Below are 24355 nucleotides of genomic sequence, written 5' to 3' on the forward strand. Positions count from 1 at the left end.
AAAAAAAAAAAAAAGAAAAAAAAGAAAAAAAAATCAAAGGCTTAAAAAAAAAAAAGAAATACCAAGGCTAAGTATCATCTAGGAAATTGCAAAATGTTTTATATCTTACACTTCATAATTTTTTTTCTTTCACCCATATAAAGAATGAGATTAAACAATGCCGCTTAGATTCTTAAAAAAAAAAAAAAAGGCAGTTCCTTAAAAAAGGCTAACTTCTGGAATCCTAAGACATGAATGGGTGCCCTGACCATTTACATGTCTGGGGTACACTTTGGCTGAAGCGATGATGCAGGAACAGACAGCTGCGCTCCTGGCCTGTGCTGGCTGCCTGGTCACCATCCTCACAAAGCCCAAGGTCTTGCTTCAGAAAGGTAAGGATGCTCACAGGCCCCTGGACACTGCTCAGGTGCTGTTATGGCTCCCTTCCCAGGGACTATGGCTGCTCTGCCATCTCCTGTGCCTGTCCCCCGCCCTTTATGTTCTTATCAGCTGCTGGGAGAGGCCCTGAAGCTTCTGTGTCCCTACAACTCATGTTCTGCTATAGTCTGAGCACAGCCCCTCCCTATGGTTCATGTGTTAGGAAATCAATACTGGGGTAGCAGGGGACTCTCAGAAGTAAAGGCTATGGCAGATGGAATCTGTCCTCATGAACGAGGTAGCACCATACATCTCAGACATGGGCTCCTGATCACCTTCCCAGGTATCTCCCCACTTCCCACGGGACGCCTCTGCTTTGCTAGGACCCATGAAGACATTCTCTGGTCCCTGATCTTAGGCGTTCCAGACTCCTAAACTGTGAGGCAAGTTTCTGTTGATTATAAATTTCCTCAGTGACAGTGGTGTGTTAAAGCAGAGAGTAGACTAAGACTCTCCATGCTACTGACAAGTTATGACTACCATGGTCCTCCGCTATTTATGACATTGTCCCTTTCTTTGCTGTTTGTGCTATGGTTTTCACGCACAACCTCGCGGATTCTGCTTCAGGTCTAAGTCAGGCACCATGCTCACAAGCGCTCAAGGAACGGCGCGTGGCAGGAATCACTTGCTGTGCTGTACTGGAACAGATAAACACTGGAGTAGCAGAAACATCCCTGGACCACCCAGTTAGAAAGTGTCAGAGCTCGGGTGTGTGTGCGTCTTGCTTCTGAAGGGAGATGACTGACAGGAAGGTGCCATCCGACAATACCTGCCTCGGTTACCTAATACTCCGAGTTCACTGAGAGACACTCTAGAAGCCAAACGGACATTCCCAACAGAGGAACAGCTTGGTGGCAGAGCCTACCAGAACCTAACAATGCTAAAAAGTTTCACAGATCTCTAGATGGTAAGTGTAAAAACATGTTTTTAATAACTCTGGACACTTCTTTGCAACAGAACGGGAATGGAGGGAGTTGTAATGCTTACTGTATGGTATAAGAGAAGAAATCTCTGGTAAGTGAAGGGTTGACTTATGAGAGCTCCCAAATTCTGCAGGAAAACTCTCCTCCCTTTGCAGACCTGCAATGACCTGAGTCTAACAGCTGGCTCTTAGGTATCATCAAGCGTGGGCAGGTTCCTGAGCTGCCCATCGACCCCTCTTTCACTTTAGTTTCTCAGCCTTTTAGAAAGGAGGCTGTTTCTTCTTTTTCTTTATTTTTCTTCATATGTGTATATAGGCATGCCTGGGTACATGTATGTACATCCCATGTGTGCAAGAGTACAAGAAGGTCAGAAGAGGCCATCACATACCCTAGAACTATAATCACAGTGGTTGTGAGCCGCTTTGTGGGTGCCAGGGACAGGGCACAGCCCTCAAGAGCAAGCAGTGCTCTCAAGCCAAGAACCACCTTTAGCTCCTCAAAATAGGTTTCTTCAGTTTATCTAACCACTAGCAGATCCCGGGTACACTCTGGTGTGCAGCTTGCTTCCAGCAGGGAGCTAGCTGACTCTAGGAACATCTGACTCGGGAACCTTACGCCAACCATGAGAGGACCAGGAGAGACACAGGGGAAGTGTGAGCCCTGAGCATAGGAAACGACTGCCTTCAGGAGACGTTTTCGTGTTTGAGACTAGTACAAAGACTGTCCCTGTACCGCCCCTGAGTCTTCTCTTCCACAAAGCCTGACCCTCATCCTTGGCCTTCCACATCCCTTCTTGTTTTACTGATAGTTCTGCTCCGTGATCCCGCCTCTAACGGTCAACCACATGGGGCATTCCATCAATCAAGCTTGTCATCTCCTAGCTTTCATGTCCAAGCTCCAGGCCTGGTCTTCCTTTGGCAGGAATCCAGTTAGACTGCTTCAGCAAGAAGCCCCATACCTGAGTCTCCTTCAGCAAGTTTCCATCCTCCTTGACCCTCCCATTCCACTCTACTCTATGGCGATAAACCCCGGCTGATACTATCACACTGGGGCTGAGCTCGGCAATTTCCCTGGTTGCAACAGTGCCTCATGCAATCTACTCTTGTCATTGCCCCAGACTCGTGTGCAGTGGGGCCCATATGACATCTGTCAAGGGACAGGATTTAATTAAATACTAGTTAACGAAAACTTTTCATTCCCAAGAAATGCCAATAATACTCATGCACGGGGTTGCTCACTTGCCTTCCTCGGAGTAGAAAAGATAGATGCTGGGTCAAGAATCAAATTCACAGAGAAAAGTGACTTTAAAGTACATGAGGTCTCTTGAGGGTGGCGAGGGGCTGGCCCAACAGGGTATGGACAGTTAGCTGAGTTATCGCAGTCCGGTGATGGAGGCCCATGGCCTCAAGTGGCTGGTCCCCAGGGCACTGACTGAGCACATTGTGTCCACAGTGGCCACCGCTAATCTCCAAGCCTCTCACTGCACTGAAGGAAGAGATCATTCACAGCACTACCACGGCAGATCATGGCAGAGAAAACCTGCATTCACACCATGAGCTTGGTGTTCTACACAGAGTCCACTTCTGTGACGATGAACAGGACAACAGACATGTTGCTTATTCACGGCTGAGAAGCTATCTAGGAGCAAACTTTTCAAACCTGGAGCTTATGCTACGTAGGTAAATCCATTTGTACCGAGTCCTGCTGGACAGAGAAGCTTGAAGACCAAGATGCTTGGGTGCAGCCTCAAGGAACAGCAGCCTGAGGAGAGCCTTTGCGGGACAGGTGAGTGAACACTCAGAAATCAAACTGAAGGCAAGGTCCTAAGAGAGGTGCTTTGTGGCCACTCCAACTTCAAATTCTCCAAGGCAATGCAGACAGAGTCACCTTGGGGCCAAAGTATCTTCTTCAGCTCCCTGCTGCTAACCAAGACATTGCCAGTCTGGGGAGATGGGCTGCCATGAATCAGGCACCAAGGAAGGGCTGGCTCAGATTAGGATGTTTCTTTGGATCTCTATGAACTGAGATGCCTTTGGAAGATGCCCAGACAAGCCAGGGGTTAGGACTCGAGCACACTGAGATTGCCCACATTTTCCAGGAATAGCAAATAGCAAACTACACTATAAAAATTAAATGACCAAAAGAACGTATGTGGGACTTTGCTTCACCTGATCAAGCTCGGCCCATCCTGGGATTCCCAAGAAGTGTGGTGGGCAATGTCTACCTGAAGAGACAATGAGACACACAACTGGCCTGTTAGCACTCCCTCCCTACAGTGCAAACTACTGAAGGTCTCTGGGTTCCACTGTAGAGAACAAGAGAAAGTATCAAGTCTTTAGGGACAGGAAGACTAGGCTCGTAGCTGGGTCACACAAAACAGTATGAAGAGATGACCATGTTGTGGGGTGCATGCAGATAACCCTGCTCTTTGCTGGAACCCATTTTCTTAGTGAAGTAGATCACATTCCTCTAGCAAAGCCCTTGATCCATGGAGAATTTTCAGGATGCTAATAAGCACCTATGCTCAACTGACCACAGATCTAATGAACTGATCATAAATTGCCACCCAAGCTACTATCAACCTGAACATTCCTGCCAATGCCAGGAAGCCTATCGATGATCAACTGTTACTCCCAACCAGTGGATTTACAACCCACTCCACACCCTCACACAACATGTTCTTGCTCAAGGTTTTCGAGACATGGCCCAAATGGAAAAAATTCTGTATCAGAGAATGCGCCTTGGTAGAAACAGCAACCACGCCAATGGCATCATGACTGCCAGAGCCAAGGGTTCTTACCACGTCCTCCTTTGCGCAAACTGGCCGGGCTGCTCAGCTGGGGCTCAGGCGGGCTAAAGGGAGGATAGCGTGTGGATGTTTTCACTGGAAAAGAAACAGAGCAAAGGCGACTGTTACTCCCCACTGTTGCGGAAGTATTCTTTACACTGTAAAGATCTGTCTCTGTCCAAGGCACCTTCTGAATGACTTAATAAAGAGCTCAATGGCCAGTAGCTAGGCGGGAGAGGGTAGGCAGGACTTCCAAGCAGAGGGAGAAGCTATGGAGAGGAAACTAGGTGCATGGTTTCACCAGCAGACTCGGAGCTTGTTGGATGTGCCGTACTAAGAAGAGGTAACCGAACCACGTGGCAGAATGTAGACTAATAAATATGAGAGATCAAGCTATAAGAGCTAGTTTGGGAAAAGCCTGAGGAAAGGCCAAGCTTTCGTAATTAATAATAAGTCTCTGGGTCACTATTTGTAGTCTGGTGATACAAAGATTGTCCAACAAGACAGCCTACATCCCACTTTGTTGTACCTAGTGGCACCCAGCTGGTTTTCCTTCTTTCTTACCATACGGTGTTTCTGGAGACACAGGGAACGCTGGGGTCAGACACACAGAATCCTTGCTGTTGGGAATCCTGCCGTCGATCATATCGAGGCCAGGGGGATAGGCAGTGACCATCGTCTGAAACCAGCACAGAGGGAGAAGAGAATAATGAGACCCCACACAAAGGCCCTTTACACAGAGATGCGGGCCCTCAAGATGGCCTGCTGACAGAGCCCACATCTGAGAGGGGACAAAGGGGAAGAAACTGGCCCCCTGCTACTACTCGCTATCACCCAAGCACAGAGAGGAGGGGTGTATGACAGTGCTGGAGAGCCAGGGATGAAGGTGACAGAGGCTTTGGTGCAAAGCAAGAAGGCACCACACCACTGAGCACAAAAGAGCACCAAGGAATCCTTAGCTACATCACTATCATGGAGAAGTGAAAACGCACAGGAATGCACTCTAGGAGAAACAATCAGACATCAACAGTGCGTGTTTGCAAGAGTTACAGTGAAGGCCCCAATTTTTCAACTTGAGAATCAGATGTATAATTAGGGTTAACTACTTGGGGATGGTGGCCCGTCTTATTCCGGTTCTGACACGAAGCCTTAGCTACATGTCCCAGGACAAGGCAGGAGACGCTTGTCTATAGACCTCCTTGGGGTCATCATTTGCCATGGGGAACTTGAAGCTCTGTGTGCAGGCTAGAACTCTGCATTTGTCACTGGCTATGCTATCTATCTGCAGGGTCCTGCTAGCACTAGGGTCATGCTCCCTAACCCTCACAACCCACCTGCATGCTTTGCATCTCATACCCATTCTATAGATCCGAGCATTGAGGTTGCAATGGCCCATGCAAGGTACCAGCTATATAGCCATCTCTAGGGAGTGTGCAGATCCCACACAGACCTTCTGACCTGCGCTTCCCATCAGAACCCCTGCCTGTCACTGAAGAACCATGTCTATGGGACAAGGAGGACTGTCAAGGACAGAGAGGTTACAGTGCCTGGTGGTTTTGTACAAGAACCTGGCATAGCCACTGCCCTAAGCCCAAGGACAGGAAAGTGGGGTTGAGTGGAGATGGGGACAGGGCCAAAACATACCTCTTTGATGTCTGCAGGAGAGGAAAATGGTCCCAGACTTGGGGCTGGGTCCACACCAGCCTTTCCCCATCCACACTTAGAGAAGGACACCTGGGGCACAGCATCATTGTCATACTGCCCGAGACTCAGCTTCCGGAGCCGTCCCCCGATGGACTCATCACCTGTGGAGCCAGTGAACAGGAAAACAATTAGCCTTCTGATTACGATCCCCACAGCACAGAGCAGAGACCATTGATAAAATCCATCTTCACCCATTCGCGGATAATCACTAGTCAGACAGACAGACACAAGGACTGCTACGGGCAGACCACAAACACAGGGGCACTCTAGGACGCCCAGAGATGAACCAGAGCACTCCATCCAGAAAAGGTCCTGAAAGTACAGGCAAGGCCAGGCACCAGGCACTAGGACTTGGTCCACAGCGCTGGGACAGGAGATTCCCTAAACTTAAATTCAGCCCCCAGGCTTGGTGTGAGCACCGAGTAGACTATGCCCCTACAGTGACCCAGGCGTGTGGTTTAGCAGGACAAACTGAACCTTCACATGGAGGGGAAAACCCCAAACCAAATACTAAGAATGGACATTTAATAGCCCAATGCCACTCGAAGCCAGAAATTCCACAGGCTTTTACTCCTGACCCAGATGCCAATGGTCCCTGCATTTAGCCAAAGCTGATACTCATCTTGTTAGGGAGAAAAGTATATCTGGGCTAGAGTCTGTCTTAAAATTTCTCTCAGGAAATTCTTAAAATTGGGCAATGGGGGACACCTGCAGCAGTGTACAGAAGTGATAATGTCTCAAGTCACAATGTAGTCTTTCCATCACAAATCAGGCTTTGTTGGCAGGCTAGGCATCAGCTAAAAACAGAGAACCCCTAAATACGACGGCGCATGCTTGTGATTCAATGAGTCAGGACCGCTGTTCAAGGTCAGCCTGGACTAGGTGCCAAGACCCTGTCTCAAAACGGTAAATAAATAGGGGCCGGGGAGGTGGCTCAGATGACAAAGAGCTTGCTGCATAGGGAAGGGGCTTCACACAAGCTGCCAAGATTCAGCCTCAGGGACATAGGTGACCCTCCTATCTCTTAAAACGTGTGTGGTCCTTGGAATGGGAAGTCTGAAACAGCGGGCTGAACAAGCCCAGTAAGAGAGTTTTGTAACATGGCAGTAGCCCCAGTAAGAGCCAAGGTGCCCTGCACCTGCCCCAGCCATGGTGACCAAGGTGGGCAGGGGCTCTCATGTAGAAAAGTCCATAATCCTGTCATCACAGCAGTGAGCAGCAGCAGCGGGCTTTCACAGCTGGGAGTTTGCTCTATACCGCACAGCAAATCAGTAAACAGTCATGTATCAATGTCACAGGGGCAGCGGCAAATGCTTTAGGGTCCAAAGAAAGAAAAAATGATACAAAAATATTCAAAACAATCTCTGGGATGTGGAATTCCATGCAAATGCCTCCATCTTTTTTAAAATTTCAAAATTATTTTTTGTAATTTTACTTTTTTAAATTATTGAACAATTACATCATTTTTTCCCTTCCTTCTTCTCTCTCCAGCCCCTCCCTCCAACATACTGTTATGCCTTTCTCTCTTTCAAATTCCTGGCACACACACACACACACACGCACACACAGAGGTTATGTGAACATACATATATTCTTAAATAAATAAAAACAACCTACTTAGTATGTGTAATGTCACTTGAACTTATATATTTTCAGAGTAAATCCTTTGTTGTTTGATGACCATTTAGTATGCTCTTCCCTGGAGACTACCTCTCTGCTTTCTGCAATCCTCAGTTACCTGAAGTTCTTTGTCTAGGGATGAGGCCTCCTGAGCTTTCCCCTGTCCACATTAACACGTCTATTGGTGTCATCTTGGCTGGGTCATGTTGAGGTAAGATTTCACGGGGGTAGCTTCTCTGACATTTCTAGGAGATACCAACCATCTCACAGCAAAGTTCCTGTTCCTTTGATTCTCTCTTCTAAAATTTTCACTAATAACATTTTTGTTTTCTACAATCAAGAAAGACAAGACTTGGATTCCCTTTGGGAGAAACCAATCTGCTTCCTTTTTCTCTCCTCTGCAGTTCTCCGCATGGATGGCCTCTGCTGGTTCTCTCCTCTGCACAGAGCACAGATTGCCTCTGCGGTTCTCTACCCTTCACGCTCTACAAGGATGGCTGGCTGCTGTCTCTCTAGTCTGCAGTACTTGCTGGCCTAAGCTGGTTCTCTCTGAGCTTCTGGTCTTACATTGCACCCACTTCTGTTTAGCTTCAGAAACTCTGGGGTTGGGTCAATAAACATTTCCAGCTGGGCAGTGGTGATGCAAGCCTTTAATCCCAGCAACTGGAAGGCAGAGGCAGGCAGATCTCTGTGAGTTCAAGGCCAGCCTGATCTACAAGAGCTAGTTCCTGGACAGGCTCCAAAGTTACAGAGAAACTCTGTCTCGAAAACTCAAATCAAATCAATCAATCAATCAATCAATAAACAAACAAGCATTTCCTCCTCCCTGAGGAACCCACTGCAGGAACACAAGTGGATGTGATCTTTCCCACTGTTCTAAGGCAATGCACCCCACAGGTGCCACAAGGTACCACACTGCAGTGGTCTCGGCGCTTCTTTAATTATCCAGAGACTGTAGGTAGACCTAACAGCTCCAGGGCAGGACCTATTCTTCCTCTTTTCAGGCAAGACAATGCCAAAGTTAGTTTCCACAACAGACCCAAGACAGCAAGAACAGTGAGAGAGCAGAGCTTAAGTCTAGGCCTGAAGCTGCATCTAGGGACTGAACGCTCCATCAACTGTCTCCACTATGCACCAACAGCATCTACCACAGAGACCCTATTGGCAGCTGCTCCTCCTCAGCACTGGAAGGTGAAAGAGAGAAAGGGAATCCCCAAAAATGGCGGTACTTAAGCTTGAGAACTAAACTAGGCCCAAGAACTGAGTTGTCCACGAAACATCCACAGTAATGGCCATGGTCTCTTACACACTCGTCATCTTTCAGTTCCTCACACTCAGCTGTCACGCACAGGCTCAAGTGACACATTCACATTCACTGCCACAGACACGGGACTCGTTCTCACATGTTCTGATTCTTACTTTACAGTGTACACATGCCAGCACATGCCACATGCCAGTCTCTCATCCACACTGACACTGAGTCACACATTCTCCCCCCTATTCTCACACATGGCCATTCAGACACACACCACATGTGCACTCTCTTACACCTCACACTCATGCAGCTCACACTCCTGCATCTGGTCCCTCCCACAGCCCTCCACACTCTACATTCGCACACTGACCTCCACGCTGACACAGCCTCTGCCTGCACACTCGTGGCGGACGAAGCTCAAGTTCTGTGCTCTTAATACCGGTGTGTAGGGAGGGATGGAGACACTTCAGCACATGCACCCCAGTTCTGCGGGTCCACACTCCTGGGTACTACAAGACTCCCCGTTTGAAGGCTACTATCAGCAAGGAGGGCATTCCTAGAAATGGGCAGCTTCTAGGATGAGGAACCCCCAGCATCTGCACTTCCAGGGGTGTAGAAACACATACGGTCCAAGGCTCCCCTTCTTTCAGGAAGCAGTCTGTGCCTATCAAACCCCTTGTTCTGGTACCTTCTCCTTAAGGTCTGCAATGACCCTATGACAATGAGCATGCCACAGTCCTAAGCCTCTCACACACAGAGAGCAGGGCTTCAGAAGAAAAGTGGGGCCAGGGACTGCCCAGAGAAAAACGCAGACACAGGTGCTTCACCCCGACTCCTCGCTACTTCAGGGCCTCTCAGAGCCAATGTTCCTAGGTAGAAAAGACACAGAAGCAACCAGACATTTTTCCCCTCGCGCTCTGGTGATCTAGAGGCCCGGAAGGAGGTTAGTGGCTGCAGAGACATCTCTCTAGGTATTTCACCTAGTATTTCTGGTGGCTGCCAAGCCGGTCACCTCTCTTTAGGAGGACTGAAACAGCAAGCACTGTATCTCTGTACCATCACCTCCCTTGGGCTTGGCTTTATTACTGACGACAGATGTGGAGACAGTCACTACCTGGTCACGTCAGACCTCAGCTCTGATGTCCATCCCCACTGATGCTCCTGAGGACCGGCTGTCTCTGAGTGGGGAAGCAATGGGGGAGCAGGAGATGGAGGATGGAGCACAGATGACCTGGTCAGTAGTCTATGCTGAAAGCTGGCCTCCCTTAAGAGCCCATGGTGGTTTGTCAAGCATATGCTCCCAGCCCTCCAGCCTCCCTCCCTCCCTTCCCCGGGAAAAGTGCCATACAGTAAGGAAGCCACGTGGCTTGCTTGTTTCTTTTTCCACTCTAGGCTCAACTTCTGAGCATCTGCTGGGGAGCAAATCGTTTCTGTTCATTAGGTTACTCTCTGCACTACCACGAAAGCACCTGCATGCACTGCCCACTTCTATGCACCACCCTTTGTCACCCCCCACTCAGGGTCCGCCCGCTCCTAGCAAAGCAACTGTGGGTCATGATTCTTTTAAAGGTGGTCAAACAACCCTTTCACAGAGGTCACCTAAGGCTATAGGAAAACACAGATATTTACGGTACGATTCATAACAGTAGCAAAGTTACAGTTATGAAGTAGCAACGAAATAATTTTATGGCTATGTCGTCACTACAACATGAGAAACTGTATTAAAGGGTCTCAGCATTAGGAAGGTTGAGAACCACTGTCCTAGCAGGACGCTAGGAACTGGGGGGAGGAGCTGCATCAGAGCCTCTTGTTTCCCTGTACGGTTGGGGTTCCGCATCATCAGAAGCAGAAAGAGCAGATTTCCATGGCTTATATTCTATGGAGTGCAGCACAAAGCTGACTGGATGGCCCTGGGCAATTGAATAGTAAAATACTTAACGAGTCAATGAGGAAAGAATAAATCTACTGTTTGAATAGAGCTGTAAAATTCATGGCTTGCAAGTGGCTACAACAATATTTACTCTTCATTTTCCTGTAAGGAGTCAAATCCAGGGGGGAAAAGGAAAGGACAGGAGCAGGGACTGCTAGTGGACGCTAAGATGTGGCTGTCACTCCTGATGTTGGTCTGATATGGGAAGGAAGAGAAACTGTGCTGGCCTGTGGGAGTCTTCTCAGGATTTGAGCAGTCTGACACTCACACCAACCCTTCTAGGTTCTGAGAAGAGCCAAGGGAACACAGGGACAAAATCAGGCCTCACGGAATATTTGCAGGCAAAGGGCCCCTAACATAACTGTGCAGACCCACCTGCACCTACTGAGACCCACTTGGCTCCCTTCCCACCTGCACCTGCTGGGACCCACTAGGCTCTCTTCCCATCTGTGCCTGCTGGGGCTCAGCTGTTGTGGGGAGTCACACCTGCTTCCAGCATGTTCCCTGGCAATAAAAAGGAAACCTGAACTGGACCCTGGTGCTTACAAAAGCTCAGAGAGCTTGGAACGCGGAGGCCACTCCAGGCCTAAGTAAGCATAGATCATACCGGCAGGCAGCTCTGCCTATGAGCCTTGTTCCAGGAACCCTCTGTGCAGCTGGGCTCCCCATGGAGGGAGGGATAGACAGCAGCCATGTGGTGACATGCTTCGCTGTGGCAGCAAGACTGGACACCTGACCCCACCATCAACAAGGCCAGTTCCTTGAGCATTCAGCTGTCCTCACGTGGGCCGTCCTTTCACCTGGCCCTATGAACCCACGTGACCTCAGGCTATAGCTTAAGACCTGAGTCCCTATGTGTTCTTCATTGCTCCTGCCATAGCCAACGTCCTGCTATGTGCGGACGCCTTCTGAGCACTGCGCAGGACCACCACAGACCATGTCGAGCATAATAGAAGCTGAGACTACCATAGGTACTCTGGAGGGCACTGAACCTCAGAGAGCGTGAGAAGCTGATGCTAGATCACTGAGAGCTGTAGCGTTCCAAGTCCAGGCAGTTGTGTGGGCAATGTGGCAACAGGGCAAAGACAGCCAAGCTAGGGGGCACACCACCAAAGCCACCATGATAGTGGGGAGATCAGGACAGGGAATTCCCTCAAGCACTTCATCTGTAGACACTGAAGACCTCGTGGGCAGGAGAGCATCACCCACAGAGACCACAAAAATTGTGTCCGGTCTAAGATTGTCAGGTACTGTGTTTAACATGCAGGACCGAGGCCATGACAGTCCAGGATAGAAAATATCACGACTGGGAATTCCTGAGTATATGTTTGGGGGTGGGGAGACAAGGTCTATACCACTCAACTGGAAACTTAATTTTTAGAAGAAATCCCCCATAATGCTCGTTGGCAGTTCTGCACTTATTCAAATGCACCAAACTCCCAATTGTAAGAGAACAAAGCCCTTCCTCACTGTCTCATTCAGCTGTGTCCTCCAATGCTGCTATGGGCCATGTGGACACTTCTTGGTGTCACCTGGTCTATCTGAAAAGAGGGAGAGGAATGCCAAGCAGGAGAAAACGTGACACCCACACTGACTTTTCAGGGTAGAGTCTTCTCCTCGGTGAGGCACATGGCCCACTCTGTTGCTAAAATAAAGTCCTAGTGGAAGGCAGCTTAAGGGGTCAATGCAGGACCACAAGCTGTTCTCCACATGCTGCACAGCAAGGTCCCAAACTCTGTCCCCACTTGAATCAACCTGGGAGAACATCCCAGCCTCAAGGAGCCATGGGATGAGCGAGTAGACACACATCTCAGTTCAAAGTCACAGCTGAAAGCATGTGGTTCTCCAGTGTGTGTCCCTAAGATCCTTCCGTGTATGCCTCACGCTTCCTCTCTAACATCTATCCCTTCTCTTAAAGTCAGGACATGACTGTCAAGCTTTCAACATGTAGGCACAGCAGGCCTGAACCCCACGAGTCAGTAACTGAGCATAAAGTACGTCAGACACTCGGGCCCCTACCAGGCTATTCAGCCTCCCTTGGCAGACAGAAGCACACATGGGCATTATTGGCATCTGTGTTCAGAAAGCCCACAGGTGGCCACAGAGTGCAGTGCAAAGCATGGGTGGAATCTAAGTCTTAGCAGGAAATCAGAAACTGTGTGACACCAGGTGACAGTGGGCTCAAGCTCTTACCAGCACTCTCCATAGACATGTAGGGAAATGGATCTAAATGGACTAAATCAGAATGCACCGAGTATCTTACAAACACACGGGAACAAACTAAACTAATACAAAGGAAAGGGAACAGGTCCCCAGAGCACGATCCCTTTTAAAAATGTGATCTTTATTTTCTACCCGGGACCCCGGAAAGAGAAGCGCCCATCAGTGATTAATTCGTCTTTACAGGATCATGTAAGAACAGAGCAAGCCTGGCACCACCATGGCAGGCGGGTGGTTTGGGAAACTCCCTCGCATTTCTGGGAATGAAAACAAACTGAGCAAAGGCTCTTCTGTGCTGAGGCAGGGGCCTCCTGATGTCAGCTTACTCGGGTAAACAGGCATAACCTCGATGGAGAGGGAATGGACAAAGGCGGGAATTTCCCACAAAGAAAAAAGGTAGGACACTAGTAGCCCCAGTGCTGAGTGACAATCAGGAGGAGGCCAGGAAAAGCCCTCTGGGTATGCGCAGGGTCATCTCCTCTTCCCCTCTCTGTTCCTGACGGGAAAAGCCACTTCTGTGTGCAAAGTTATGAGGAAGGGAATGGGAATCCTGCAAGTGCTTGAGTAGTTGAAGGCATGTTCGAAAGGGAGAGAACAAGTCCCCAAACCCGGGAAGAACGCCTTTTCTGTGAAACAAACACCAAGCACAACGCTGAATGAACTCTGAATATATAAAGAGCTCCAAGCTCCAAAGAGGATTCTGGTCACGTCACCCTCCACACAGACTGGGAGAGTCTACTCCCCAAGAGGGTTTCGGGACCCAGTTTTGATTCCTTCGTTTTATGCTTAAGTACCTTTCTCTATGACATCTGCAGAGGGCAAGACACTTCCTTCAAGCACGCTCATGTCATGACACAAGGCCATGTGGCAGAAGCAGAAACGACAGCGCAGCACTGACGTCACCAAGCTTGGGAACTGTCAGAGCCTGTTCCTTCTGATGGAGAGGAAGGATTTGACCTCCACCACGTGGAAGACAAGACCACAAAGGGCAGTTCTCCCCGAGGGTGAACTTCCCAGAACCTCGGTCCCTTACGAGATGACAACAGACCAAATGTTTCTACTATCCTGAGAGCTTGAAGCTTCAGAAGATGACCCTGTCCACTGACAGGCTGGCCAGTCTCCAAAGACACTTTCAAACATCTGAGTGGCACTTTCCCGGCCATCTCACCAAGAACTGCCCCGGGACCCAGCAAATCCACATCTAGTGATAAGCAATCAGGTATTCAAACAGGTCTGTGTGCACATAACAGCAATATTCCCAACAGTCAGAATGCTGACGGAATCCTTGTGTCCGCTGATGGGAACAGATCGACTATGGAGTCGCCTCGAGCCATAAACAGTCTCCATTAGTCACAGACCTTTGAAAATAATGTGCTCTGTGAAAAAGAAACCAGTGACACAGTAAACAACTGCATTCCTATAAAAAGAACAGCTGATCCAGGCAGACCGGAAGTAGGTTAGTGCGATGCGGGGCTGAGGTGGGAAGTGAGTGCTAAGGGGTAAAAGTCTTCTCTGGAGAAATTGGGGAGAGTTTAGAAACCACACAATGATGGTGTCTGTACATCAGTGTAGTATTGCTAGAAGCCCTGAGACCCAGTAGCTCCCCACCCTCTGCAGGGACAAATCCCATGGGCTCCCCTCTGTCAAGTCAAGCAATGCTATACCACTGAGCTACATCCCCGGGGCAGAACTCTCTCCCATCTGAAACTCTTCTGCAGAGCTGGAAGCAAACACAACCCATGGATGGATAGCATTTTCATGCACCTAGCCCCGCCCTTCCAGGATCTCTGTGCCATGACTCCTGTCCCACAGGGTCCCGTCATATCCACCTTCACCACTGATGGGATAGTTGATCATATAGACAAGGCCCAGGCGGCCCAAGAGGCCATGGCTCGCCCTCTGGGCTCCTTGAACACAAGACTGAACCTGTGATGGGACCCACCCCGCCCATCCAGCATTACTCCCTGACACCTCTGCTGGTGCTGGTTGGTTAGCACTGAGCTTCCCCCAACGTTTCACACCCTTTGGGGACATCTACCTGGCCAGCAGCCCTGCACCAGACAAGCCTGGCTAGGAGTGACTCATGGAGCACTCCCTAGATTCCTTGACTTGCTAGTAGTAACGGGGACTAAAATGTGTTAGCAACATTAAACTGTACGCGGGTCTCTCCTTCCACAAGTCTCTAGTCCCTGCCATCGAAGCACCCAAGGGCTGCATTCTGAAGCTTCACGTACGCCTCCCACAGAACAGGAATTCTAAAAACACAGCCAGGATGCTATCGGCAAGAAGTGCCTGCCAGCTTCCTGCTATGGGGCACGGAGCTTAATGTAACAAGAATCAAAGATTTTAACAGCGTGAAGCAAGAAGTCCCCAAGGTATGGAATAAGCAGCCAGCTTTTTGTCATGCATAGAAGGACAGGCTTCATAGTTTGGCTCCCTTCTCTCGTTACTCAGGTAGCAGGGCCATTCCATTGTGATCCCAGAGGGCAGCCCACTTGCAGGCTGAATTGGAGTGCGGGAGAGGAGCAGAGGCTGGGGGGTCTGTCAATGAAACAACTTGGGCTCTCAAACAAGGTCCAATCAAAGTCTATCGCACCAGAGTGAGGGAGCAGTCTTTCTGGCTGGTGGGCACTCGGAGGCAGCAAAATCCCCCAATTGAACTGCCTGCCCTCACCTGGTTTCTTGCATTCAAAGTGAAGGCTTTTACTGACTTGAGGATGCTGTGGTCCAGGCATCCTACAGTGGACTTGCATCTAGAGCCAGAATTGAGAGCTCAGCAGGAGCTGGCCTCAGGATCAGGAGGGAAGGTGGGTCAGGGAGGAACAGGGCATGAAGAAGATAGAGCAATCTGGGAATTTTGGAGCCTAGAATCTTCATGTGTGTACAAGATTCAGAAAGACAGCAGTCAGGCAATCCCATGTCCACTATGGGGCCAGGTTTCATGAATAGCAATGTCTTGGGAATGACACGAAGCCTTTCTGCCTCCCTAGGCCCCTCTTACTCAGCACAATCCATCTGACAGCCACACACAGAGGACCCTAGCTCAGCAGGTCTCACCCCTGCCCACCCAACTGACTGAGAAAACAGGCCCGGACAAACAGACCTGAGAATCTTTCAAAGTATAGGGTTTTATATCACTGCAGAACTTCTAGGGGTTCGAAACCAGCTGCTTAGCCTGTACTTTTCTGAATCTCTCTGCTAATTTCTGGGGATTTCTGTTTTACATCATGCCTGACTAAACTTCTCCATTCAGAGACAGGGACGGGGACACTGAAATTTAAATCTTCGGATCAGGTGCTAGAGAGGACTCAGTGGCTAAAATCACCAGCTGCTCTTCCAGAGGAGCCTTGTTGGATTCCCAGCACCCACGTGGTGAGTAACAATCTCCTATAGCTCCAGTTTCGGAGGATCTGACAGCATCTTCTACAGGCACCAGATACACAAGCAGTGCACAGACATGCTGGCAGGCAAAATACCTACACACATTAAAAAAAGCTGCCCATTTCTAGGAATGCCCTCCTTGCTGATAGCAGCCTTCAAATGGGGAGTCTTGTAGCACCCAGGAGTGCGGACCCGCAGAAGTGGGGTACATGTGCTGTAGTACTCCCCCCCACACACACCAGTATTGAGAGCAAAAAACTTGAGCAAAAATTTTAAATTCAATTATTAAATTTGAGATCAACAGAGTTTGAGCATTTTCTCTACCTAACAGGGAGGAAAGACTGACCCTTCCTCACTCAGGGGGAGTAAGTACATAAGCATCCTCTAGATGGGATTTCGTCAAAACAAGATGTCCTGAATTGAGATCCAGGAGACAGTTGCACCACGCCCAGGCTTCTTAAATGAAATACAGTACAAGACTCGGCCTTACTGCATTTGGAGCTGAGTGCTGTCCTAACACAGGAAGCCTGGCTTGGAAGAAGAGGAGGCTAAAGGAAGGGTGTCACCGGCTCAGCTCTGTTCTCATGCTGAGCTTCCCAGCTGCTGCTTGGGGACAGCATCTCATGTGCAGCAGGATTCCGGACTTCAAAAACATCTTCAGAGTCTAGTCCCAGTTTTGTGAGATGCATATATTTCCGTGATACCACACTATGGTTCCAAAGGATTGACAATGGCCCAGGACGCCTGTTAAACACAGATGGATTTAAAAACTGCTAATCTATTGTTTAAGTAGGAAAGTTATTCCATTTGAAAATTATATTTATCTTTATAAGAAAAGGAATTAAAGGGAATCTAAGATTAAAATAAAACTCCAGTTAGTAACATGACCCATTTCTTCAATAATTTATTAACGACCAAGGCGAAGGCGGGAGCCACAGTGATGCACTTCAGCTCCTGGCCCTATACCAGCTTTGCTACAGGAAGGGGAAATCCCTTCAGGACTGCAGCCAGACAACTAGAAAACAGTACCTGTGCCTGTGTCCTGTGTCCCCTTACCCCATATATACCATAAGACACCCAGAAACTAACTGTTAAAAACCTCAGGAGAGATTTTGTTCCTGGAGAAAAGCCTTTTGATTTAACCTTCCCAAGATTCGTTAAACAAATGTAGAGTTTTGCTTCCAGTCAAAACTTAGAACTCTGAATTTCCTGAAAGTATTCAAGTCAACAAGCTCATACAGCTTTGGGGCTGACCTGGCCTGAGTCCTCCGTCACGGCTACTCTTTCTGTCCTGGTGCCCGGGGTTGCGGATGGCCAACCCACTGCCTCGGAACTGTACCGGGGAAGAAGCTTTCACTCCTTCCGGCCTCAGGTGTGACACATACCTACCAAACATTTTAACAGCTGCAATATCCTGCTGTGTGTCCAGTGACGGACCCCAGCATGGGGCAAGTAACGCCAGAGTCTGGCTTTTCTTCACATCTCCTGTCCTCACGAGCACACTGCTTTTCCTTTCCACAGACGGCATGAGCAGTCCTGTCCTTTGATGACAGCATGCCAGTTAGCTGGCAGCCCATGCCACCCTGATGTTAGCTAGGATCCATGCTGCTACCAAGGATCCATGCTCCTACCTGGAGAGGGATCCAGACAGCAGCCAGGGTGCAGCCTTTCAAAGAGGGCAGAGGCCATGGGTCTACTCCACAGGGTCCATGTGAAATGAAGACCCCTGATCACCCACTAACCTCCACAAACATGGCGGCAAGGCAGAGATAGGCTCTTGTAGCCAGAGTCCTCGCAAGAGGATTAAACCATTGTACTAGAACCCCAAAGCAATATTGAGCACACTCAGAGGTTTCTATCATCAGCATCATTAACACACAAACCAGGGAGGACGCTCATGGACTCTCTGAGAAGCACAGAAAAGCACTCATGAGAGGAAGAAGGAAATGGATGGGAGCCCTTTCCTGGCGCTGTCTTTCTTGTCCTCCAAGTCTTGGCTCCTAATAACAACCACGGCTCGATCTCACCTGCCACTTCCTGCAGCCGCTTCACCACCCTCACACAGAGACCTCACTTTGGTCAGTCTCCTCCGGAGATAATCTTGTGCAGATCCCAGACCAAGCCTCTTCCCTTCCATTATCTCCCAGACCCCTTCTCAGGATGCGCTGCCTGAGATCCGAAAGCGCTGACATCTCAGGATGTCATTACACTGTGGCTTGTTTTTCCATCCAAAGACTAAGTGACTCCAGCAGCTCTCAGACCTTCTTGACCCATGCCGACACTGGGAACATCTGATAGCAACCTGATCCTAAAGCAGGCCTCATTTCACTGACACAGCCTGCAAGAAACCCTCCCACAAATTTGGCAGAGGCCACTGTCCACTGCCACCAACCATGGCCTTCCCAAGAAGGCCCCGTCCTGGTGTCTAACTCCCTGGGTCTAAGGCAGAAAGACCCACACAGTTCTGGCAGCTGGCCAACTCTATCTGCTTCAGAGGGGGCAGTACATAGATGGTCCTCACACCCACATTTTCTCCCTTACTAGGCCTAGCCCCATGGTCTTGGCTTTAGATTGTGGCTCTCAGGACCCAGGAACCTGGATCAATTCTGCCTGAGCTTCTCTGAGGCCACTCCACACTTTCTACTTCACGCCCCCATGGGCATGTCTCCCTCAGCCCTCTAGAGGCAAACTTCTCTCTAACACACAGTGGCTACTGCCACCCAGGAACAGCCTACGTGGTGTCTCAGGAACTCGGACAATATATCTGTAAATAGGACAGCTTGCATACCATGACTGCATACTCAGACCTCAAGGATGACTGAGAGCCCAACAATTCTTCTGACTCACGGGGAGGCCTGGCCCTCTTCCTAAAGGAACATTCTTTGAGAAAAGCTTCATTGTTGAGCTTATTCTTCACATGAGGAAACTGAGGCTCAGATAATTTATGCGTAGGTTCTGAATCACAAAGCTAGCAGGTGGCTACCCGGTGTTCTCAAATAGCCCACTGTACTCCTCAAGAGATGTGACCAAATGTGTGGAATAAGACACCAATATTCCTCTTCAGGAGGCTCAGTTTCTGCCCCAAACATCTTTAGAGGCAAATTCTGCATTTCTTCCTTCCCACCATTCAAATCTGCTACCAAGCTCCCATAGTGCCAAGTTACCACTTGTATCGTAGGTCACGGCTCAGGGTAGAAACTGTCAAGGAAATGAGATTCAGCAAATCCAAATCCCCAGCTGGACAACTTCCTACCTGACCTTGGTCTCTCATCAGCTCACCTTGCTGGCCAGGGCTCCGGCCAGGGCCTTCCACCGGGTCCAGCCTGCCACCACACCGGAGCCCACTTGCCACAGCATCAGCACAGACAGAGCCATTGGCCGAGATGCCGAGGGCATTCAAGTGTGTGGGGATGGGCTCAAAGGTGGGGTCCAGCTCCAAGATCAGCCTGTTAAGTTGCTCGATGGACTGGTCGATATCCAGAGTCGGAGAGCCTGGGGAATGACCCGCATTCAGCTCCTGGTGGACTCCGTTCATGCCTCTGTCCTCTGGAAATCTTGGCTGGAGCGCTTTACCAGGACAGAGTGCCTGTGTGTCGGGGGGATTTGGTCCGTTGCTGATGCCTCTCTGAACGGCCACTCTGCTGCTGGCTCCACGAGTCGGAGTGACCGGGAGGTGGGGCTGGGGCTGGGCAAGGCTAGCACTGTCCACTGTACTGTGGTTGCCCAGCCTGGCCTCCCCGTCTGGGGCAAAGCTGTACTGATGAGCAGCCACCATCTGCTGCTGGCGCACCCAGGTCTGGGTGGAATAGTTGCTTTGCCCATAGGCCTGTGGCGGAGTGGGTGCAGAAGGCTTTCTCAGCAGGGGCTGCAGCTGCTTTGGCTCTCGGCCCCCACACATCCGCTCCCGCTCATAGAGAGAGTCCACACCAAGACCTAGGTCTGGGGAAAGGGCACCATGGTGATCCTCACCAACACCATTGCCAAAGCCGTCAGACAGGAGGGAGTTCTGGCTGCTCTTGAGGCAGGTGAAGGGGCCCAGGTGGGCTGACTGGGGCCCTTCGGAGGAGGAGAGAGTGCCCAGGCTGTCTACGCTGTGCAGATCGTGGTGGGGCATCTCATCATCCAGAATGTCTGTCTCCCGGTCCTTCAGGGCCGTGCCTCCGTTCACGTGGACCTGGGCTGGCACCACGTGGCGCGTCCCGCTATACTTGCTGTGCACGTCAGTCATGTCTTTGTGGGAGCTCGAAGATTCTTCCAGGCCAAACCCACTGAGTAGCTGGTCCAACTCAGCCTTCTCCTGAGGGCTCAGGCCCCTCTGTGCACCCGGAGTGGGGCGTTCTTCTGTCTTATCGGTCCTGGCCGAGGCAGTAGAGTGGCCGGAGTCACTGCTGACTGACAGGGTGTGATCACCGTGGTCTGGACTGCTGGTGGCTGGCATGCCCTGAGGGCTTCCAGGAATGCCAGAATCCGAGGCGCTCTTCTTCCTCACCTTGGCATACAGGCTTCCATCAACTGGGCCCTGTGTGTGCAGCACTGTAGAGAGAGCAAGAGACAGGCCATGAGCCAGGAAGCAAAGGGAGTACCATCTACCACAGCGGGCACATAGAGGAGTGACTTTATAATGGAACTCAGCAGTAAACAGGTGCACACTCAACTGGAGTCCCAAAACTCCACAGATCATCTATCAAGTGAGAATAAAATTTAAAAAAAGCATTTGTATATCAAACATATTCGGCAAAAATCATTTCTGCCTTTTCAGCTTAGTTTGTCACAATGAGGATGGAACCCAGGGTCTCCTGAGCTATACCCCAGCTTCATGTTTACATACCGATATAGGATTACACACACATACACACACACGCATGCACCTCTATAGAGATGTTTTATTCTTTGAATCATTAATGTCATTATTTTGAATGTGGAGCCCAGCTCAGCTCACAAATCCCTAAGACCCAACTGCTCACCTGTACTTCCATAAATACATCTAACACTTTTTGAGCCTGAAGGCTCCAACTATCATTAAACCCCCCATGTCACTGATAAACCTGCCATCCTATCAGCACTCTGGGATGTGCTAAAATCTAAACATGCAGTCCGATGGGAAGGCAAAGTATGGGGATCAAAGGGCCTGTGGATACAGCACTAGATCCTTGGACAACAGAGACATCTGATAACCGTCAGAACCTCGGATCCTTTGGGCCTCACTCGCAGGCACTACACACAGGAAGTCATGCAAACGTGTGGGCAGGAAGAGCTGAATGCCTGCTCCTGTTATTAATTAGGGCCCTGGCGGCTGGACGTGGAGACTCGCGAGCCACGATCTGCTGACTGGCAGCTATAATTGCCTTGGCCACACAGGGCGTGTCATAGCAAGAGCTTCCTAAAATAAGCGGCAGTTCGCAGTCAGCACATCTCCCTGGTAAGCCTCCCCAGCGTTGCCGGACTCTCAGCACTGTGGAATCATGGGCATTCCACAGCAGGGGAGCTGCGGGTGGCTGGAATCCTAAGCTGTTTAGGCACCTAGAATTCAAGACTTGAGCCACCATCCGCCTTTCTGGGGGCTACTGAGCCTATTCATGCAGCAGGTCAGGAGAGATTAGCCCTGGGCATGTGTCTCATGGCCCCCGGGTACAGCTGGACACATAGTCACACTCAGCAGCTGCTGCCGTTTTGGGGGATGGGCTGACTCACTGGGAATGGGGCTGAAGGGTATGGGGGTGCTGTACCAAATGCTCACACAGCCCTGAGGACATAGCTCCGAGAACATGCTTAGCTTGGGCTCCCTTCTCAAGTTAACTGCACCGTAGGGCAAGCATACAGAGACGAGAGGACAGGGATAGAGAACATGGATGTGCAGTCTAGCCTGGAAAAGCCCAACCACATCTTAACGTAGAACTCGGGGGAGGGGAGCTCTGGGGGTAGGAATCATACAGACAAGCTGTAAAGAGAACAAGTTCAGAGAGAAGGCAGGTGCAGACACGCACATACGGTGGACGGGGGTGTGGAGTTATGGACCTTCATGTTGTTATTGCTTGTTTAGGAAGATGAGAGGCTCCAGGAGAGTAAATAAGATTAGGCAGCTGTCGGGAGTGGGAGGCGCCCAGAACCGAGGCTCCAGGGCCTGGGTGCACCTGCAGTTCCACACCACCTACCTGCACAGCCAAGGTCATGAGTGTACCTACTTGAGGTTCCATTGGTGTTCCTACCTGAGCAAGCAGCACTGGGCCAGGTTTCAGACACAAAGAACCTGAAAGTACATGCTGTACCCAGCTCTGTGAACACCAGACAAAAATGCCTGGAAAGGTGATCCTAAATGTCACTGTTACAAAGATCACCAGGCAGCCATGGGCAGAATCACTAAGGCTGTGTAAAAGAACGGCCCCTGAAAACATCAAGCCCACAGCTCTACCAATCACGGAGTTTACTGTGATCTTCCAATTCCCACACAAAAGGTAAACGGGATTCTGCATGAAGGCTGACCTGAGCGCTAATGGCGCACAGCGGAGCATCTCTATGGGCCCCAAGCAAGCATCAGCTCCATCTGTCATCAGAGTGTTCCACGGCAGGAAACTCAACTGCAGAAGACCCAGTGTGCTTCCTTCTGCTCGGCTCAGTGTGAGAAAGGCACTGATGAGAAGCTTCTACTCCACGAGGATTACAGAGACACTGCCTCATCGCCCCCCCTCCCGCCCTTCCACACACGGACGCGCGCACGCGCGCACACACACACTAGGCAGAATGCCAGAAGACTGCTACTCCAGTTCCCTGCACTAGGCAGGCAGCTGGAGCACAGATCACTGGGACACAGAGCTAAGGGTAGGAGTCTGCTCATCTCGAGGGCAGAGTGCAGGCTGCTAAGACAGTTCATTTGCAGCTTCCATAAGGTCTGAAGCATGAGTTTTTCATAAATCTTAATTAAATGGTACCAATGCTTAAAAAAGGGGGAAGGGAATGCAAGAATGAACTGTAAAAATACTCTTCTCATTATCTAGTTTAAACCAGAAGGCAGCCCAAAAAGTACCTTCAAAAATTCTAGAGTCAATCCTCTAGCTGCTCCTATGAAAACACACGAACAGCACACAGAAGACCTAGAAAATGGTAAAGAGTGGGGGCTATTTCTCTGGCTGACAGCCATGAATCATCTTGTTGTTATTTTTATTAGTAACAGAATTTTTTTAATTTGACTTTTTAGAAATTTTAATCACGTGTGTATGGGAGTGTGGGGGTTTGCATGAGTACAGGGGTCGCAGAGGTCAGCACAGGACATCAGATCCTTTGGAGCTGGAGTTCCAGGAGGTAGAGAGCCACGGCCAACATGCTAGGAACCGAACTCCCATCTCTGCGATAACAGAGTTTGATTCTAGGGCCTTAGACCCATTGCAATTATTCTACCAAAGTCCTCTATCCCAGCCAATTTTCTCTTTTCATTTTGAGATAGCATCTGACTAGATTGCCCAGATCGGCCTTAAACCTATCCTGCATGTTATGCAGCCGTTGAATTTACAGTTATTGCCTCAACACCCCACAGAGCTGGGATGACAGGCCTGAGCCACCACGCCTACCTGTAAAATGTGGCTTTCCCACAAACAGGGAGAGGCATCCACAAAGTATTTCACATGAGAAAGACCACCAACAAAAACAACAACAAGATGAAGCAGGTGGAGAGATAAAACAGCAGCTAAGAACAAGCAGAACTGAGTACAGTTCCCGGCACTCACGCATCAGGCAGCTCACACCAGCCTGGAACACCAACTCCAGGGGATACGGACCTACGGTCTGTGCAGGTGCCTGCACTCATATGCGCACACATGCATGCAGACATGAATGCCCACACGTAATTAAAGAATAAAAATCACCTTTTAAAAAGATCACTGGAAAGTGCATACCTGTGCTCACGCATATGTGAGGAATCCGGTGAGAAGAGAGATGTTGGCTCCAGACTTCAGAAGGCTCAATGTCAAGAACCTAGATACTCACCCCGCCCACTGGTCCCACCTCCAGTAGAAAGCTGACTGACACCAAGGAAACAGAAGCCTCACATGTCTAGGAAGCTGTCTGGACTCTCTATTTCCTCTGTGCCCTGACTTCACTGGTCCCATGTTGTGGTTTTGTAACAG

The 24355-nt window shown here is 49.8% G+C and overlaps 1 protein-coding gene across 6 annotated transcripts in view; it reads right to left on the reverse strand.

Annotated features, from left to right (window-relative positions):
* The window catches only part of Tns3 (tensin 3), a 238813-nt gene that overhangs the window by 52400 nt on the left and 162058 nt on the right, over positions 1-24355 (reverse strand). For all 6 annotated transcript variants that reach the window (XM_050140797.1, XM_050140796.1, XM_050140795.1 and 3 more), the window contains 4 exons: positions 19518-20771; positions 5773-5933; positions 4693-4807; positions 4141-4224 (listed from right to left, as the gene is read on the reverse strand). In XM_050140797.1, the coding sequence (XP_049996754.1) occupies positions 4141-4224; positions 4693-4807; positions 5773-5933; positions 19518-20771 (1614 nt within the window). The remainder of the gene's footprint in view (positions 1-4140; positions 4225-4692; positions 4808-5772; positions 5934-19517; positions 20772-24355) is intronic.

The sequence above is a fragment of the Alexandromys fortis genome, unplaced genomic scaffold (genome assembly GCF_014885135.2).
Source record: "Alexandromys fortis isolate MF-2015 unplaced genomic scaffold, M_Fortis_MF-2015_v1.1 scaffold_7, whole genome shotgun sequence".
NCBI classification, from domain to species: domain Eukaryota; kingdom Metazoa; phylum Chordata; class Mammalia; order Rodentia; family Cricetidae; genus Alexandromys; species Alexandromys fortis.